The following is a 19533-nucleotide window of genomic DNA, read 5'->3' as shown; positions in this document are numbered from 1 at the left end:
CTCCTTTATATCCTTTTCCTTTCCACCATTTGCAGCAACTACATCCATCTATTAAAGATGGAAACACTCTCTTAGACAAAGCCTCTTACTACAAAGTGCTAAGAAATTCATGATCTCTTTATTTCACAGCATAAGCTTTTTTGAGAACCATTTTGTGACAAATGGGTTTCATAGCATGCAAGGGTACATAACTATGCCCCTTTCCTGAGAAAGAGAGGATGACAAATTGAGAAACAGGCCTGAAGACTCCCAGGAAGAGAGAGCATCAGTCTTATTAGGGTCAAAGGTCCTCCCACAGGAGACGCGCTTCATACCATCTCCTTCTCCACTGTCCTTTGTCCTAGTCACCGGAATGAGAGGGTATGAGGAGAAAAGGGAAGGAATGCAGGAATGTAGGCAGATGATGTAAGGGACGGATGGTGTGATGGATGGCGGGGCCGCTTGCTCTCAGCGTGTACGTGCTTGTGCACACTTGAGCGTGCTCGTATGCTTCCACCGTTAGCCGGTGGAGGGGGGATGCATTGATGGACGAGGAGGATCCTTTGCCGTTTCAGCAGTGGAAGTGCTTAAAGCATCTGGGCCCCAGGGACGGGCCATGTCAGAGTCCCCCATCCTGGTGACTTATGGACCTGCCATGACAAACACCGGAGGGCTGCTGTTGTGGGTTTGGGCATGGGGGGCTGTGATATAATAGTTCACGTGATGATGGAGGCCAGACCACCCTGGAACGAACGCACCTCTCTGTTTTCAAACAGGAACCACTAAGAGCTGCTCAGGTTTCCCTCGTCGAATAATTTGTGAAGTAATTCTGATATATGAAAGGGTGTGCAGGGAGGAAATTAATGGAGAAAAATGTGAAGTTGTTTCAGATTTTCTCATTATTTCTCTCAAGTGTGTGTGTGTGTGTGTGTGTGTGTGTGTGTGTGTGTGTGTGTGTGTGTGTGGCTTTTTTGTCATTCTTCCCCCCCATTTCCCTTTTCCATACACCCTCTCTGTTTAGGATTTAGCCTGCAGGAATCAATGGATGAGATTGTGATAAATGAGTTTAAGGTAGAAAAAAGGCTGCTTGTTTTTAATACACTGCTGTTTTTGGTTTCCTGATTTTGGCTGTATAGATGCTCAGTACGATTCTCCTGCTCACAACAGGTAAAGAGAGGCATGAATGGTATTTGTGTCTGCTACAAAACTCTACCGCTATCAAATCTGTTTTGGAGGGGAAGTAATTGCGACTGCACAAAGGGGGGGAAAACAACATCATTTTCAGGTGTATTAAGCACTATAAGTGCCGCTGCCTCGAAGCATTATAGCAAATACTGTCAATGTGTTTTACTCGTGGTGTTTATTGGGGACAGATAAATTCACATTGTGGGAATAAAGAGAATATAGATTCTCAGGCAGGTTTGAAAAAAAAAAGTATTTGCCACTTCAGTGCTCCAGACGTAGCCCTGTTCTGGGGATTGCACCAGTAATGGCACGTTTAGACTTAATTTACTGCCCAAACTAATAACCTGAAATGGAGAGTGTGATGAGAAAATGGCTTACATGCATACACACACACACACACATGCGCCCACGCATGCACACACTCTCATAGAGCTCATGCATGCCCATACTTGCACATCTATACTGTGACAGTGCTGTGCCCTCAATCAGTTTTAATGCAATGAAATCAGTCATCCTGTTCACCTCTCCCTCTCTCTGTCACTCTCTGCCTCTCATGCACACACATGCCCCCCCCCCCCCTCGTCATTCTCACAGCGTTTCATGCACCTTTAATACAGCACCTGTCACCATCTTTAGCGTTTTTTTCCACCCCAATGATTCCAAATACTGTTCTCGCAGTGGACGTTTTGACTTGTCATAGCAGGACAAGCACTGGTGTTACTAATAGCATTAATGATGGCTCTGTTCCATTTAGGCGCACCAGTAATCCATGCCAGTGGGTAGGCATGTACAAAATCAGGGCCCTGGCACTGGCACATCAAAATGGAATGCAGCCAGTGTTAAGGTTATTAGTTACACCTGTGTCTGACAAGTGAAAATGTCTGCTGCGAGAAAAGATGTCTGTCCCCATGCCTCCCTCCACCCTTCCATCCTTTCATTTAATCCCAGTTGACCCTCCTCCCCCCTCAACCTCTAACACAAACTTTTGCGACACAAGAAATGCGTTGATCCGGTCTTACATGGCCACAAGCACAGGGGTGAAGCAGTTACCTGCATGCCGCCATGGCCCCCTGTAGCCGTGCTGCGGCACTGAAGCCTCAGTCCCCGTGGCTAATATGCTAATCAGACAGAGTCCTTGTGTATATGCTAATCTGGCGACGGAGGGGAAGTTTTAATACTATGGCCTCGGCTGGTCAAAATAAAGGCTATGGCACAGTGGAGCCTGAAAGTGACAAGTCAGTCTGTCATCAGAGTGTAGGATTAAGCCCGAGGAAGAGTGATCGCATACTAACCAGGTACTTTTAAAGGTAACTCAGCACTGAGTCATTTAGGGAAGAATCTGTGATGTCTCAACGGATGATGGAAAACACCTGCTGTGAAACCACTGCTTGGGATGTAGCTAGAAGTACAAAATGCAGCTGCAGCCTTCTGCCCATGCCGATCTGACCCTTTAAAAGCCTCTTTAGAGAGAGAGAGTCAAGTGTTGTGGGTGACAGGGAGGATTTGGCTCATGTGTTTCGCTGTTGGCCAGCAATGCTGATGCTGAATTTCTGGATTGAAGCAGCTTGTATATTTTTAGGTTGGAAATCCATTTAAAACTAGATAGCGCTGGATTGGGTTAGCCAGCTGGGACATTTTGACACATTTTCAATCAAAAAGTAATTTAAATTCAGAAATGAATAATAAGAGAATGCGTTTTTTTTTTGGTGAGAATTAACAAAAGTCCATTAGCCCTAAAATCCCTCCACACAAAGAAACACAAATATTAATACTTTTATTTTCAGTCTCATTTTTGAATAACAGAGCATACATAATGAATGATTCAAACTTCGTCTGACATTTGATATTTGTATCAATTTGTATTTTGTCAGTCATGAGTGCTTTTTCCAAATGCGGGGACCAACATTTTGTACTGGTGAGACAGCAGAACATCGCCTTTGTTTTGTCTTCTGAAAATCCCTCATCATGGACGTAGATGGCCAAATACAGCACGGTCAGAGAGTCACTGAAGGCTTTCGCTGTCTCAGCTTCACACCTAAAGTACCCTTTGTGAGGACAGACACACTCGCACACACATTTGAAATCGAGCACATAGAGGTCATGTTTGTTGTCTGAAGAGTGGACTGGACACAGTGTTTATTTACCAAGCCAGTTAATTCCACAGCTCGAGCTCTGTGGAAATGCACTGTCGGGCAAAATGATTGATCCGTCCTTGTTGGACCTTGCTGTGAGGAAGTTTGAGCTCCTGGCTAGACAGAGGAAAAGATGAAAACAAACAAAACAAAAGGTTTTTTTCACCACAATTAAAATGCATTAAGCATTTTTTGCGCGACATGAAAATGAATTATGAAAAAGACGACTGCATTACATTTTCAGAATCAGAAAAGAATCGTAACATATTGTGCTGAGTCTTACTTATCCTTATTTAAACTTATTTATCTTAAAACAAATAAAAAAATATTTTAATAATATTAATATTGGGCTGGATTTCTCGTTAAGATAAACAGCCAAAACATGCTGCTTGCCTTTGAAATGTTCTAATCTTTTGCAATACATGATGAAGCTGGAGACGAGAGATGGGCTGGAAAAGCAAGTGTGCACTGAGTGTGATGCTGAGGTGCCACTAAGCTGTGTCGCTGTATAGGAGCCATTCTGTCCTCTCCGGAGTTCAGGCCAACCCCTGTGGAGGGACTGAGTTTCATCCAAAGTCCAGCACATGCGCTGGCCAGCTCCCTCACTGTGTGGGAGCGTGTGACTGGGCCTGTAAGCTGGATGACAGAGTGCGTGTGTGTGTGTGTGTGTGTGTGTGTGTGTGAAATGCATGTTTGATCACGGTGGTTTTATTCATACTCTGAGGATTTATTGCTTGAGATGCAGCAAGATCAAAGCCATCCACCCACTCAACACACGGAAAGAGTTTTGTAGTGAACATACTGTAGGCTTAGTTGTTCGACTGTATGTCACCAGGGGCAACAGAAACTACAATCACGTTTATTTACGACGCAAGAAGCTCAGGAGCGAGAGATTGGCTGAACTCCCCTTGAACTTGATTAGCATAATAACACACAGTTCGACAATGCTCTGTCAATACTGGCCTCGCTGATTTGCATTCGAGTACATGCTTTGACAGCCTGTGATGGTCAACCTGGCATCCGTGAGTGACTGAGGGACGACAGTGGGGATCTGAAGCACTGTAGGGAAAAAGAAAGGGGAATATAAATCTACTTCACTGGATATGCAGTGCTTAAAAACATACTGTTTTTATATGTTTCATTTGTGTTTGTGGTCCTGTATCAGCTAACACCCTGTGATGCAGATGACTTTGCGAGTGTCATCGACTTCTCCCCTCGTTTTCTGACTCTTGTCAATACTAACATGACACAGCGCCACAGATTTCACCACAGACTGCCTCATTAACTGTCCCCCCCCCCTCTCTCTCTCTCTCCAGCTCTGCCTAGCTATACATGTGGTAATCCTGGGCAGCTACTCAATGGCCACCAGCAGGGGTCCACGTTCAACATCGGGGACAAAATCCGCTACAGCTGCAGCCAAGGCTACGTGCTGGAGGGTCACACCACCCTGTCCTGTCTTGCCACTTCAGCTGGTACTGCTGCCTGGGATTTCCCCCTCCCCTACTGCAGAGGTATGTAGGAGGGACCGTCTGTCATATCAGGCCTTGGGGCGAAAACTCGAAGTCTTTTTGTCTACAAAATAAAAGTTTTGACTGCGTGTAATTTAAGTGGCTTTTGTTGGAAACTATATCACCCGGAGGGCTGACAGCCATCTTAGAGATATGTGACAGTAAAATTTTGCTTGATAAAATGACACTCATTTAAAAATAGATAAATAACAAAAAAATAAAGCATTTGGTGCAGTAATAGGGAGGTTATTTTAGGATCAACTGTCAGGATGGTTACAAATATGACAACTTTGGGTAAAATCAATTGACAACAGAAAGGCTAACCCAACTTTTCTACAGAACATGCACATAGATACTCCTTCCATGACTGAAAAATGTCTCACAACTGAAACATGAAAGTCCACATGCTATTGTATCCATCGACTCTAAAAACCTTAAAAATCATAGTATTGTAGATGACAACACTGACCTTTGTTTTTGAACTGATTACACATGCCTCCACATGACCTGACAAGGTTTTCTGTGGTTTCACTGATATCTTATTTACCATGACAGGACCTCATGTGTTCATGCTCCCAGTCAGGTGCTTGTGCCAGTTGTCCTTCGCTCACAGTTAGCAAGCACCCCTGCGGCAGCGACACCTGCCAGTGTGTGCTGTCTGACCCAACGCGACACACTTCTTGAAAACAGTTCACTGTAGGCAAATGTGATGCTATGGTACGTCAGGATTTAGCTTTGTATGAAAGTGGATTCTCACATGATCCAAATGCACGCACATGTCACACACATGTAAGTTTGCATGTCTGTGCATGTCCATTTGCTGTGTCCATGTGGCCAATGGTTTGTGTCAGTGTGCCTGGTGAGCAGAGCGCTAAGACACTGTGCCATCTGCAACCAGGCCGGGAGTCAGGAAGCCCACATAGGAGCACACATGGCTGAGCACCACGCGCCAACACATTCCCCACCCACCCAGTCGCATGCAGACATGTGCACATGCCCGTGCTCCGCAGCGAGTAGCTATTCTGCGCATTTCATAATCTGTTCTTCGCAATTCCTTACATTTTATCCAAGAAACCGTCAATAACTCTGTCATCTCCCTTCCCTCTGTCTTTTCCCTCATTATTCAATTCCAATTTGATGTTCAGACCCAAAGCTCTTTTCTCCTCATCCATGCCCACCCAGGCTCCTTCCTGAAAAAGAAAGAAAATTGATGCGATTGTGTCACCTTCTCAGTATAAATTACACGCCAACAAGCTTTAGAAACTGGCAATTTCCCTTGTTATTAATTGGGGTCCCTCAGTGACACATAAAAGTCAACTTGTGCACCTGAGGGCTCCTTCATAATGCATAAGTATTGTTAATGTCATTCCAATTATAGAGCTCGCCCATATGTGTAAGAGCAGAGCTCGAGCTCCACTTTGGGAGCGAGAGAGAACATTCTGGCACGGTCTGCGTTCTGGACTCAGGAGAGGGCAAACGTGCCAGCACTGTCGGGCCGTAGATGATAGCCAGCCATTGATGGCACAGATAATGTTTTACATTTCCTGTCTTTACGCTCATCAATTTATTCTCTCAGCAATAATCTCATGAGTATACTTATATGTGATTTAACATCAGTCGTATATTCACTTTCTGACACTAACCCCAGTCTGCTCACAGTCTGTAGCATTAGTCTTTTCTCTGCTCTTTCACAATTACACCTCCCATACCTTTTCGCTGCTGCGTATCTTTCCAGACAAGGATTACTACACGGGACTCCTAAATGTCGCTGTTTATACCTACAGCAACACACATTTCTTTGTTTTTTTTGTGCACAGGCTTTATTCTCTCATTTAAAATCCCAAGTATAGGTTTTTGTCTTTTTCTGTGTGCATGTTTGGTGTTTATAAGCTTGCATTTTTGAGACATATTAAACATTTCGTAGCTTGCATGCATTGCCCATGCTTTCCCATAACATGGTCACCATGACACTGAGAGGAATTGAAGCAGCTTTATGGAAAACCAAGACCAAGACATTCTAAGTGACAGCCTGAAAATATGTACTGTTCAACCGTGGGAAGCTTCCTGCAGTCTACAATTGGCTGAGGAAAAAATGGAATATGTCTCTGCACACCTGACTTACTGAGGTTTTTTTTTTTTTTTTTTGGTTTCATTCGGCCCGCGGTATGGCCATTTTTCGTTTTCCATTGTTGTGGACCGCTTGGATCTGCCAGTGGCAGCCACAAAATGGAGAGACCGACGGAGAGAGTCAAGGTGAAGGGGAGAGTTTGGAGTCAGAGACTTCCCTTCAAGTGTGAAGAAACTGTCTTGTGTGGAATATCAATGGCCTTCCCCGTCCTTTCTTCTGTCTGCCTTCTACTTCCTGTCACTCCCACTGCAACAATCACCTGTCACCCCTCTCGCCATCTCTCTCTTTCCTCATTGTCCACCCTCCCTCTGCACTTTTCTCTCGCCCATCCTCGCTTGTCACCTGTCATCCTCTTCATCCCCTTCTTCTCGCCCTTCTGTCGTGGTTTCCCTCCTATTCAAGTTTACACCTCACAAGTTTCCGCTCGTCCGTGCACTCCCTTGCCCTCCCTCAGGGGGGCTGCCGTGGTGACAGGCTGGATGGATGATAGACAGGTCCCGGCGCCTCTGAACTCCTCCTCCTCGCTTTGAAACACCACGCAGCTAGCTGGCCGCCCAATAATGAATCCCACACCGCCCAGACGCAGTGGCACACACGCAGACACACACGCACACTTTCGCAAACAATAACATCATTGAAGTGTCATCCAAAACTTCTTTTGATGTGTTCCCTCTGTTCACCAGTACATACACCATAATTTAAAGCCAGTGTTTCCACAAGTTCCACACAGGAAATGCAGTTCAGATATCACTCGATACGCTATTGTTCAAAGCTGTAATGAACACATCAGAAGCTGGGCAGGGAATTATCCTGGCAACACATTAAATGCATGCTTCATTATTTAATGGTCTCCTTAAAGCAGTCTTGAGGAGGGAAGAGATGTTTTGATTAACACAAATCTGAATTAATCAGAACTTAATCACTTCCCCCCCATGTTACATTAGGTTGCATCACACACTCTACCCAGCTCCCTATTGACTGTAAAAGCACTGTAGGGCATTTTGAAATCCTGAGACTGGTGTCTCTCTGGCCTGTGGCGGAAATTACAGACAAAGTAACAATACGCTGTAAGTCGTTGCATAGTTCATGCTCCAGAATTGAAAATCTGCAATTTTCAGCCGTCAGAAAGATCATTTGTGACCAGAAAAACAATGTATTAAAAAAAAGAAAAAGCACACAAGGTTCCTGGCAAACCTACCCCCGAAAAGCTACGACTCAGTTTAGCCAGTTAAGTTATGTGATGTATTTTGGAAGACTTTTCTTGCTGAATCATTACATCTGCCTCATCAGTATTATCAGTCATTAGCACATTGTTTGTTGCATTTTTACATGGGATGGTGTCTATCACATGAAGGATATCTAGCTCTGGTGTTATTTTAAGAGAGCGCTGCATTATGGGTCCCTTGTGAACGATTTTCTGTCTCTAGGTGTGTATATCTCTGCATCTCAAGTCTGCGATTATCATATTTCCCTCTTTTACAAATCTTTTCACAACTTTCTTTCCTGTGCTCCCTGCAGCGGATGATGGCTGTGGCGGGACACTGCGGGGCCAGAGTGGCGTGATTACCACTCCCAATTACCCAGCCGAGTACAACAACAACGCTGACTGCACCTGGACCGTGCTGGCCGAGCCAGGAGACACCATTGCTCTGGTTTTCTCCGACTTTCAGCTGGAGGACGACTATGACCTGCTGGAGGTCAGCGGCACGGAGGGCTCTTCACAGTGGTGAGTAGAGCGATCAGAGTTAAGGATGCAAAAGGAGTCCGCTGGTGCACTTTCTGCCCACGGGCACTTTTGCAGATGAAGAAATTAGCTGGTTGAAGTGTGGCTGGGAGTGGATGGGTGCTGGGTACGTCCAGTGGAACCTTGTCTGGACCATAGCTGTCTGCAGTGTCTCTGAACAGTATCTTTAAAATGAAAATAATAAATACACGGATAAAAAAGCATTCACTTGGTATACATTTCATAGCTTTTTCCCTGCAGGGTGTATCACATGGCTTTAAAGTGTCATTTGAACACTCAATCTTCACACACTCTCACTCATTCTCTCAATTACTCAGTCTCACACAAACACACATGCTCGGCTCTAATGATGAAGAGGTAGGATATCCTGATGTCAGTGTGGGTCTCTCACCATCTGTGGCAGCTCCTCCTCTCTCTGACAACTCTCTCAGCTCAGGAAGTAATTAGTGAGCTCGATTACCACCACCACCCGTATAGTGTTGTTTCACCCAGCCTCTCTCTCTGTCTGTCTCTCTCTCTCTCTTTCTCTCTCTCACACACACGGTAGAGCCCATATGGGGGCAAATGGACATGTGCACATAAGTATTCACACGTTCAGCCAGGCTTCCATATATTTGTGCTGGCACTCTAAGAACTTGTACAAACAGATGCACTCTTTCACACTCTCTGTGCCACTTTGTCCCTCCCTCACTTGCAAGGCTAATCGAAGCATGCAAAATATACATGGGTTGAATACATGTGGATGGATGCACCTGTTATAAACCAGGAAAATCCACTGGACTTTCTTTGTGTTAAGTGAAATGTAAAAATGCAGGTTTAGTTTCAGGATCCTGTAGGAGACGGGCAGTTCTGATAATCAAGAGAAGACTGAAACATCTTTGAAGTTATAGCCACAGGCAGTTGACACCGGCTGAGCTATAAAACACTGGAAACGCAGACACACACACACACACACACACACACACACAGAGATAGACAGGGATAGAGGACTGTTGATAGAGGGTTCAGAAAGAATATATGAGGAGTCATCTTAGAGTGAAATGGCCCCTGGAAACTTGTGTCAGTTTCACTCGTTCACTCCGTAGTTAAGCAAAAACACTTCCTGAAAAGAACTTGATTGACTGAGAGCGATCTTAAAACAGAGAATTGTGCCTGGTAGCCTGATATTGAAGTCTCTTTGAATCTCGGCTTGGCCAACTGAGAGTTGATCGCTTCCCAGACTCCCACAGACGACAGCCTGACTATGCGTCTTTTGCAGATTTTACGAAGTCATCAGCTTCCTGTCCCAGACTTTGATTTGCTCTCTGTTGTCTTGTGGGGCGCCCAAATCTCTACTGAGTCTGTCATCTTTGTGGTGATTGTTGCCGGGGGCACCTATGGTGGTGCACCTGCAGCATGGCTGCACCGTCTAAAACATCAAGGGAAAATAGTGGGAAGAAAGTGACTAGAAAAGAGGGAGAAGGCCTATTGGCAAGCATGCAGAGTGCAAGTCACAGTTGATCATGCACATTGCAAGGAAAAGGCGGCACAGGGGACAGAGGACACGGCGCAGACATGCTGGCTTGCCTCTATTGTTTCATTTTTTCTAGTCATGCTGGCTTGGGTTTTAACATAGTGTTGACTTCAAAAGTGTTGGCTGTTTTCTCCAAAATATAAACGCTGACCAGCCTATTTTCAACACAATAACCTTATCTCTGATGTATTTAAGTAGCTGCGTGTCTGGAGTTTCAGAGTTGGCAAGGAGGATTAGGGACAGACAAAGGGGGTGACAGGGTCAAACAGTAGTAATCAGGACACCAGAGGAGAGAAGTCGAGAGGAGGGCAGGGCCTTTAGAGGAGATGGACGTCGAAGCGATAAACTTGATAAATGGGTGGAGGGATTATGACTTCCCAGCTGGTGGCCAATTAGGGAGGTCAGGTGGAGCTCTATGGTGGTGCTGACCTGAAGCACACATGCTCTCAGTGAATGGCACAGTGAGCCAGCTCAGTAGAGCTCGATGGTTGTGCTATCTCTGCCTCTCTCACCATATCATTGGACAGGTCTGTGATTTAATCACCCTGGTTTGTACCAGTAAGTTATGGCTAGGTTTAAAGTGCTGTTCCTCTATTTCTGATCCGCTATTAACTGATTAATCACTTAGACCTTAGAGTTAGGTTCTTGTTTTTTCCTGCTGATTCTCATGTCAGGATCAAATCTTATATCTGAAGTTAGAAGACACAAACTGCTTTATCCTTGTGGCCTGACCAAATAACAAGAATGGAAGTGTTAGAGTGCTTTTATGACTTTATAACTGTAGAGTGTGCATAGTGTTGGGAACCCAGCTAGCAACTTAATTCAAACTGTGAGGATCAGGAGCAGTATTGATTGATACCTGACGGACAGGCTGAGCGGTCCGATAGGAGAAGAGAGGCCGGGGATCATGGTCGGAACCATGCCTCCCTGATCGATCCACAACAGCTCAAACGAAAGCAGGTCAAGTTTGCGTGCTCCCTGTTCTCTTGTTGTGAATTTGCGTGTCCGTGTGTGTGTTCTGCAAGGTGGAGAATGAACCAGAATAAACACCATCAATCACCATCAAGAACATCGGCCCTTTGCATATGCGAATCCAATCTTGCTCACTTGCGTTCCTGTTTACCGTACCATCCCGTGCTTTGATTGGCGGCCCTGCAGAGTTAGCATTCTGAAGAGGCAGCGCTGGGAGACAGCCTTGAAGACCGACTTCAAGAGCTGGGATGTGCATGTGGATTGAATGTGGCAGTGGGAAGGGCTGGTAAAAACTGAATTCCGCCTCTGCTCGGCATTACCCTGACAGGACTTCTTCGGTGTTGCTTGCCCAGGGGAACACATTACTCTGCCATTACACTGTTTGCATCCACATTGATTTTCTTCCCCATCACCATCCACTTTGAGGCAATGTAAATAACGTCTGACGTTCACCAATTGCCAGATGCTCATTCGCCCACTTACTACTAAGTGGAACTCACAGCTATTTGACTTCTTTGCCTCTCAATTGTTTTGCAAAGCACCATGATACATTTTCATCTCCCAGTAGTGCTCCCTTGAGAAGCTGAAAGCAACTCTTGCAGCACCTTTGATACTGTAAATAGTATAATAGTGTAAAGTGCTTGAATCTGCAGATGAAATAACTTTGAATATTGGCATTACTCTCTTGGTTCTACCAAAAAAAAAAAAAAAAAGTCATGAAAAATATTGCTGCATCACAGTTCAGTGATCGCACCATTTTACAGAAAGAGTTCCCAAACAAAACTTAAGCCTTTGTTTTTCCATTCTGGTAACTTTTGCAAACTCTAATTCCCATGAGAGTTGGGAGTTTTTTTCTTCTTCTTTTTTAATGCATCCACTGCAGACAACCCAAAGCTCCCTGGGTAAATGCAACTTATTCCTTCCTGTTTGGAGATCTGAGAGCCCAATGAGTCTTGATCCCTCCTGGTAACCTCCCATCCTTTCTCCTCTCTCTGTCAAGTCTCAACTCTATGGACTTGAGACACTGGCATTCAGCGAGCGTATGGATTATCCCTGTAGTGCTGATATGTGTCATCATGTCCCAACCCGTGGAGGGAGCACGTCCGTGTGTGCACGAGTGAGCCAGAAAGAGATAAAGAATTGTTGGAGGAGAGTACAGAACACTGGATATATATTGATTGGCTGTTAGGCTGACTCACCTGAGAGTGACTGAATGGTCTTCGGAACAGTTTTTTAAGTCCAGGGGCTGTTTTCTCTAGTTTCCGATGGGACGAGCAGCAATGTGGGTATGTTTCATTTTTGTGGAGATAAATGCCTCAGATTTCGTTTTTGTGTTTTCAAAGAGATTGGCAAAGTTTTTTTTTCATGTTCAGGCTCATGAGATTTAAGTTTGGATTTACTGCAAATCTGACTCAGTTATAATTTACCTTGGATGATCCATGGCCAGATTTGTGAGCATTGGTATGTTTGCATATAGCCAACCATGAAAGTGTGCATATTTATACTTGTTATGTAAATGTGTTTGCATACATGCTAACTGCTATTCGTCACGGGGGGTAACACATTCATCCCATACACTCCCCCGCCGTGGGACTGCACAGCAGCGTCCGTCATGTTGAGCAGCCGCCTGCCAGATTTACTCTCATTTTAAGTATTTCCTGTAATAAAACAGTCACGGCAAGAGTGTGAATGGAAGTGAGTGATTGTGCAGCATATCCTCTGACCATTGTTTGCCTTGCAGCACAAGAATAGGTGGTTGCCCACCTGTGGTCTCCATAGTCCTCTGCTTGAAAACATAATTTATTGTACTTTTGTGCACTAAGGCAGTTATTTTCAGCGTGTGAATACAGAGTATTGGCAGTGTATGCTGGGGCACTTTGCATAGATGTGTTTTTAAATGGATACTGTGTCATGGTGCAGCAGATGTATACTTTCGATGTGAATGTTGAATACATTTTTTTTAAATCCATTTCTCATCCTGTGGCCGGTTTCTCACAACACGGACTGGTGGAGTAAAGGAAGCGTTTCAGTTTGGAGCTGTGCTGGTAATTCACTGCAGCATCACTAGTCTGGTCACGTTCAGGATGGTCTGACTCTGGCGTTTTCTCTCTCTCTCTGTCTCTCTGTCTCTGTCTCTCTCTCTCTCTCTCTCTCTCTCTCTCTCTCTCTGCGCCCCTGCTATGTGGTTGTCATAAAGCATCTGAGTGCATAGTTTGGTCTGATTGTCTAATGAAAGTCTATAGTCTTTCATTATGCTTTCTAAAGTCATTTACCGTAAGTGGTGCTCTCATCATAAAACCCACATGCAAATCATCCAAAACAAAAGTAAACTAAGGATGATGAATGCCGTGCTTTGAGTTCAGTAAAGTTTTCCAGATTCCAGAGTTTGAGCCCAAGGTAGTCATGCAGTGCATCTGAGAAGGTTTGCTTTTGATTTGTACGTTCACAAACACCGGTTGCTGTTGACTCATGTATTCCCCTAACTTTGCATGTCTGCTGCAATGGGGATGATGCGCATCTCTAAAAGCCCACAACTACACTTCTCCAAACTTAACACTGCAGAAAGCTCATACGGAGATAAACATTGGTTGAGATGGAAATGCCTCACGGCTGATGTGAGGGATGGTAATGAAGCCCGGATGCACGTCAAGGATCATCACGTCAAAGACAACAACAACAAAAAAAAAACCCAGATCCCCCAGTTCGTGCTGTGAGGGGGGTTATATATACCAACCGCATCTATCACATCCTCTTAACGTGCTGGATCTGGATCCCTGTCTGCCTCCCTCTGTCTTGCATGTTCCTTCCGTCTTCGTCTACCTCCACAGACGTCTCTAGACTCACCTACCACTTCACCTTCCACCGTTCTTCGCCCCGCAGATGACTTTCAGACCTGCCGCTGTTCTTGCTGAAGTTCCTAAAAGGTGAATTGTTCGAATTGTGTTGTTAGCTTGGACGTAGTGTGAAGTCTATGTTTGCAAAATTGCGAGTAGGAATTAATAGGATGCCATGTTTTTTTTTTGCTTGTTTTTTTTTTCAAGAAAAGTGGACAAACTGTACCTGTGCAAACAGCTAAATGACAGCTTTTTTTCTGCAGTGTCAGCTCTGTGCTTATAAAACCATAGTCCGCGCTTATCGGCCTGTGCTTGGCTGGCGGATCAATACCTGTCTTTGCCAGTCTCTCCACCATGGCGCCTCAAAGTCTGTTTGTTTGAGTCAGGATTTATTAACAGCAGCACTTGGTTGAGGACTCAATCTGCAACGTGCCATCTATCAAAACCTCAGTTATGATGAACTTTGCGCGACCCGCCAAGAAATGCTCCAGCAGAACATTATCTCCAACACCTGGTGCTGTGCCGCAGATTGGCTCACCCCTGAACGCCGTACTTTGTTACTCCCTCTGTCACATTGCTCAGGCTAAGAGCTGGAGAGGAGGGGGGATTTGGAGTGCAGAGAGCAAGGTTAGCTGAAACGGGGCTCACCCTTATATTTCATCAACCTCCCAAGCTCGCTCGTGTGTTTCGGTTATATCGTCATACTCACAGCACAGCAAAAGGGGAGGCATTCTGTTCTTCCTTATTACATGTCATTAATGGTCATTGATCATCTGTGTTGTGTTAATAAACAGCAGGTGCAGCAATTTACTAGGCAATATTGAGTCTGACCTATAAACCGGCTCCCCTGAGGCAAGCAGCCTGGATAGCAATGTGTCTATTGTAAGCATGTCTATTCATGTGTTACTTCACCCCGCCATCCCAGTGAGACCTGAGAACATGCAGAGGTTAGAGGTAATGGCCCGGATCACAGGGCCCTGACTGGGTGTCTCTTTAGTTGTGTTTACTAAGCACTGCACCATTGGGATCCAATCTGTCGCTTTAATAGTCCCCACAGATGCCCTAATGGCTTCTGTTTTGTACACAGAGGCATATTTGACGTTATGCACATTGGCTCCCCGGGCCTGCAAATGGATTGGAGTTTTTTGTTGTTTTCTTTTTTTTGTAAATACATTATTTCATTTATGCATAATTTCATTTCTGCATTTCATGATGTCCTCGTTGTAGAACTTTGACACTGAAGTAATGTCCATATCTAAGTAGCTACTGTACTGTAGTCCATTAATGACAATTAGAAAATGTAAATGTGATTAATCTTCTTATCCAACTGTTTTTACCATTTTCTCTACATCTATAATCCCCAAAAACTCTTAATTCTGCCCTTTAGGACACGGGGGCATGGCGTCTGTATATTATCTTAGGAATGTTGTCTGTCTTCTTACTCGTATTATTTAATTCATTACATTAAGGGAGGAGCTGCGGAACTATTGATGCTGTAAGTCTAAGGATCAGCTTTGTCAAAAACACAATCAATCTCTTGTTCTGCTTTTTCCTCTCTGTCTTTCATCATCTGACACTTTTGAAAACAGTAGTTATACACTCATGTTTGTTCTGCAGCTCCCATTGATGCTTCATCCCACAGCCTGCTTTGATGCCTTAATTCACTTCCTGGGTCAAGTGCTGCTAACCTAAAGAAGCTTGCTTCAGAGGCTTTTTGTTACAGTGTGATCAAAAGAGAATAGTGGCTGTGTGGAAATAGATTTTGGGTGCCATGCTTGGTCAACATCACTGTTTTCTAGCAGGTTCATACACCTTTAACCTTGATCTCTGTCAGTCTTTCTTCGAGAGTGTAATTGGGGCGACACGCTAAGCTCCACAGGACTGTGAGGGACGTCACACCAGTCGATTAATCAATCCTAGTAATTAACCAAGATAGAGACAAAGGAAGAGAGAGGACTGAGAGGAGGGGCTAAGAAGGAAAGCAACATATGAAATCAGTTGGCCAAAAGCACAGTGCACTCAGTGGTCAAGTAGAGAACACTGGGTACGACAATTAGATTGTAAAAGCAGGGCAGTGAGGACAAGTGCACACAGCCCTTTAATACCACGTCATTGCATCGCTTCTTATTGTGTAATGTTATGTGTTTGTGTGTATGTGTGTGTGCGTGCACAGAAGTTCTGCTGCAAAAATGTCCAACAGGTCCTCTAGACTAGTCAAGTATGCACTCTGGAAGTCTGGATTTATGCCCCGTGGTACATGAAGAATGGTAAGAGCCTTCCTTAGAAAATGCTTATTCACCTTAGTCATTTTATTGGCCCCTCAGACACAGATTACAAACCTTTCCATTCCCGATAACAGTGGAAAAAATAAATAAGTGAATAATTAATTCCCAAAACAGAGACGTTGTGATGTGACAAGCACACTGATTTCAAGATGTCATTTGCATTTGTTTTGATTAAAACAAAACACAGACAGATACTAAACAAAATGACTTATAAGGTGTGCTGTTGTTTGGAGGGTGGCCATGCTGCAGCAGCAGCAGAACATCTTGTCCCTGAGTGGACGGAGATGTCTGATCTGGGTCACTGCTCAACCACAACACATCCCCATTGTCTGCCTCTGACCTCCCTTTTACACAAAACAACATGCAAATATAAGAGCGAAGGGCACAGACACACATAAAGCACACGCGTAGCCCTCGCTGTGAAAAAACAGCCTTCTTGACATGTAATTTATCGTGACAACATCAGCCGAGGGCGTCAGATAATTCCCCCATTCTCCAATGCAAATCAGCTCGCTTTTGTTGAATCAGGCGCCATTGTGTTGATACCAGCTGAGTGATCTGCTGTTTGGAGACAACGATGCTTGTTTGTGCTAAATCCCTGAAACAAGTGAAACTGCATTGAAGTACTATAGAACCAGCTCACACTCAGTGGCAGAACGAAAGAATCTCCATCTGATGTTTGTAATTAAGAAACTAAAGATTCATTCGCAGCAACACAGTGAGTTGCAGCAATGTTTCTTTCACCTTAATGGCTGACTCAATCCTGTTTCCTGGGAATACATTGATTGATGCAGCAGCCATACGGACTGAGTCATTCTCACCTTTGAGGACATATCAGTTACTGCAAGTGGCGCTCACTCAGTCTTCTTCGACACGCTTTGAAACCTGTGATCATTCATAAAAAATTTCCTTGTACATTAGGCCCGGAAAGCTGGCATTTGTGGCCCGTAATGAAAGAGGAAAAGAGGAATCCGGAAAGAAAAAGGAGGCAAGCTGCAAGGTGAAATAAAGCAAGGACGTGCTCGCTGGTTCGGAGTGTAATATATCTTAATCTTCTTTGCGACAGCAGGACAGGTGTCGTGTATGCGTGTGTGCGTGAGTTTGTACAGTCAGTATGTGCCCGCGTCTCTTCTGTTGCTACATGAGCGTGTTTGTGCGCGTGAGGAGGAGGAGGAGGAGGGCCGAGGTACCCCTCGTCTTCCCATTCATCAGACAGAGGCTGCCTTTTTTGTATGAGGTGACACTAGGCCAACCTGAATATATTTACACAGGGACCTTTATGAACTCCCGTGAACGTGCCTTGACCGGCAATTACAGGCCGCACAGCAGCGTGCCTCCATAAAAACTCTTCTCAACTGCATCAATAAAAGCGGCGAGGCAAAGGGTGACAGGCAATGTCGGCCCTAACCGTAAAAAGCCTTAGCTGCACTGTCGAACATATAGAGGGACGGTCAGTGCCTTGATTTAAAACTTTTTTTGGCTAGTATGGACAGTTGCAGAAATTCATCATGGTAAACACTAAGTATATTGTATGGAGCCCTCAAAGTCCGTTCTTTTTCCTGTGCATAATAATTTGTACTCACATGTTAATATATCGTCCATATATTAACGTGAGTACAAATTATTATCCCTTGCTCACAAATTCATGTCTTGTGTGATAGTGGTGGTTAAAGGGCTCTGTAATATTGCAGTAATTTCACTGCGTTAATACATTGTAATTGTATGTATGGTATATAAGTTTTTTCTTTCTCAGTATTTCATCCTATTTTTAATGAAAAAATGCTGCAGGCCATTATAACCTGCAATAACTACAAAATTTTAATAACTTATCACATTATAGGTAAAAAAGTTATTTCATTATGTTTTCAGCAATTTTATTTCATTATAGAAAGGCTGTTAAATTAAATGTTATTGCCTTTTTTATTACATTATTAGCAGTTTTTACATTATGAGTTGTTTTTTTTTTGTGGCTCAGAGGCTGAGGCTGATTTTTCTCTTCTTTTTGAATAACCAATTATACTCATTGCAGACAAGGCTGTTGCTTCTTCAGGGGTTAAGTCAAAGCTAAAGTGATATAGTGGTTATGTGATCCATTAGACGCCCCTCTGTAAGTGGGTTTTTGCTTGGTAGAGATTTTTGGAGTGTGCCAGAGAGGTGTCAGCATCATATTGATCCCACAGCACTGCAATCTTTCTTAATACCACTTTCCCCATAGACAGAATAAGACAGAAGCAAAGACAGACACAGGCAAAAAAAAAAAAAAAAAAAAAAGTTTTATCTTGTCAAAGCTCTAACAGAGTACGTCTGCGGTGACAAGACTTTGCAAGTGCACTTTCAACATTGCCTGGGTCCGGGCTCTTGAATCCGCCCACTCCCCTGACTTGACCGAATTGTCTGGCATCATGACACGAAACTGCGGTTTCTCGTCTGAAAAAGCAATCGATCAAATGAGCGCCGTGGGCGGGACTAACGCCATTGTCAGGCTGTTGGCAAGTGCTGTCAAGCTGTGCGCCGGAACCAAGGAGTAATATCGACATTGGCAGCTGCCGTAGACAAGACAGACGCTGCTATTGAGGCCGTTCGTCGCCCGGCATCGTAGTGTGTTTTTGCTTTACTCCACTCCACTCTTAAAACAGTGGCAAAACCAGCATGTTGTCATGACTACGGTTCAGCGTTGACTCAAAATGATGTGAGATTCAGGCGGATACGCTGGCCTCTAGTGATTGGTTTAGGGAAAGTCGGAACCAATGCCAGAATGAAGATGGAAACAGAGTGTGACAAGTTGGCATTTCTGTCTGATATCAGGCATTTTTCGACTTCTCTCGTAATCACGGTGATCTAAAAGGCAAAGGCCATTCTACTTGGAGTTGTTTGGTATTGACATTTACCTGCTGTAATTAATGAGCACCCACACATATAAACCAAACGTGCTGTTCATTATAGCGCACCTTGAAGCGGGGGCAATCAGCTTCATCCTCCACCAACATGTGTACCCCGCACCACTGACATCGCACCTTTCTGCCTTTTTCAATGCTGAGGCTGCCTGTTTGCCGCCCTTCCTGTTTTTTAATTAGATGGTCTGATTAAAGAACATTGACTAGATGGGTGAGCAAGGGGGGCTAAGAGAAAAAAATAATTAAAATAGGGATTAGTCTGGTCTGGGGCTCATGCCGACAGAATTAACGGCCAGCGCCGCCTGGCTCTATCACTCGCAGATCAGTGTTGCTAATATCACTGCGTTATTAGCTTCTCT

General features: G+C 44.4%; 1 protein-coding gene across 1 annotated transcript in view; it reads left to right on the top strand.

Annotated features, from left to right (window-relative positions):
• The window catches only part of csmd2 (CUB and Sushi multiple domains 2), a 223431-nt gene that overhangs the window by 59478 nt on the left and 144420 nt on the right, over positions 1 to 19533 (top strand). Inside the window, exons 4-5 of the mRNA XM_041954696.1 lie at positions 4613 to 4807; positions 8451 to 8658. Of these exons, the coding sequence (XP_041810630.1) occupies positions 4613 to 4807; positions 8451 to 8658 (403 nt within the window). The remainder of the gene's footprint in view (positions 1 to 4612; positions 4808 to 8450; positions 8659 to 19533) is intronic.

The sequence above is a fragment of the Chelmon rostratus genome, chromosome 16, assembly GCF_017976325.1.
Source record: "Chelmon rostratus isolate fCheRos1 chromosome 16, fCheRos1.pri, whole genome shotgun sequence".
Classification (NCBI taxonomy): Eukaryota; Metazoa; Chordata; class Actinopteri; order Chaetodontiformes; family Chaetodontidae; genus Chelmon; species Chelmon rostratus.
This window is presented reverse-complemented; position numbering and strand designations above follow the sequence as displayed.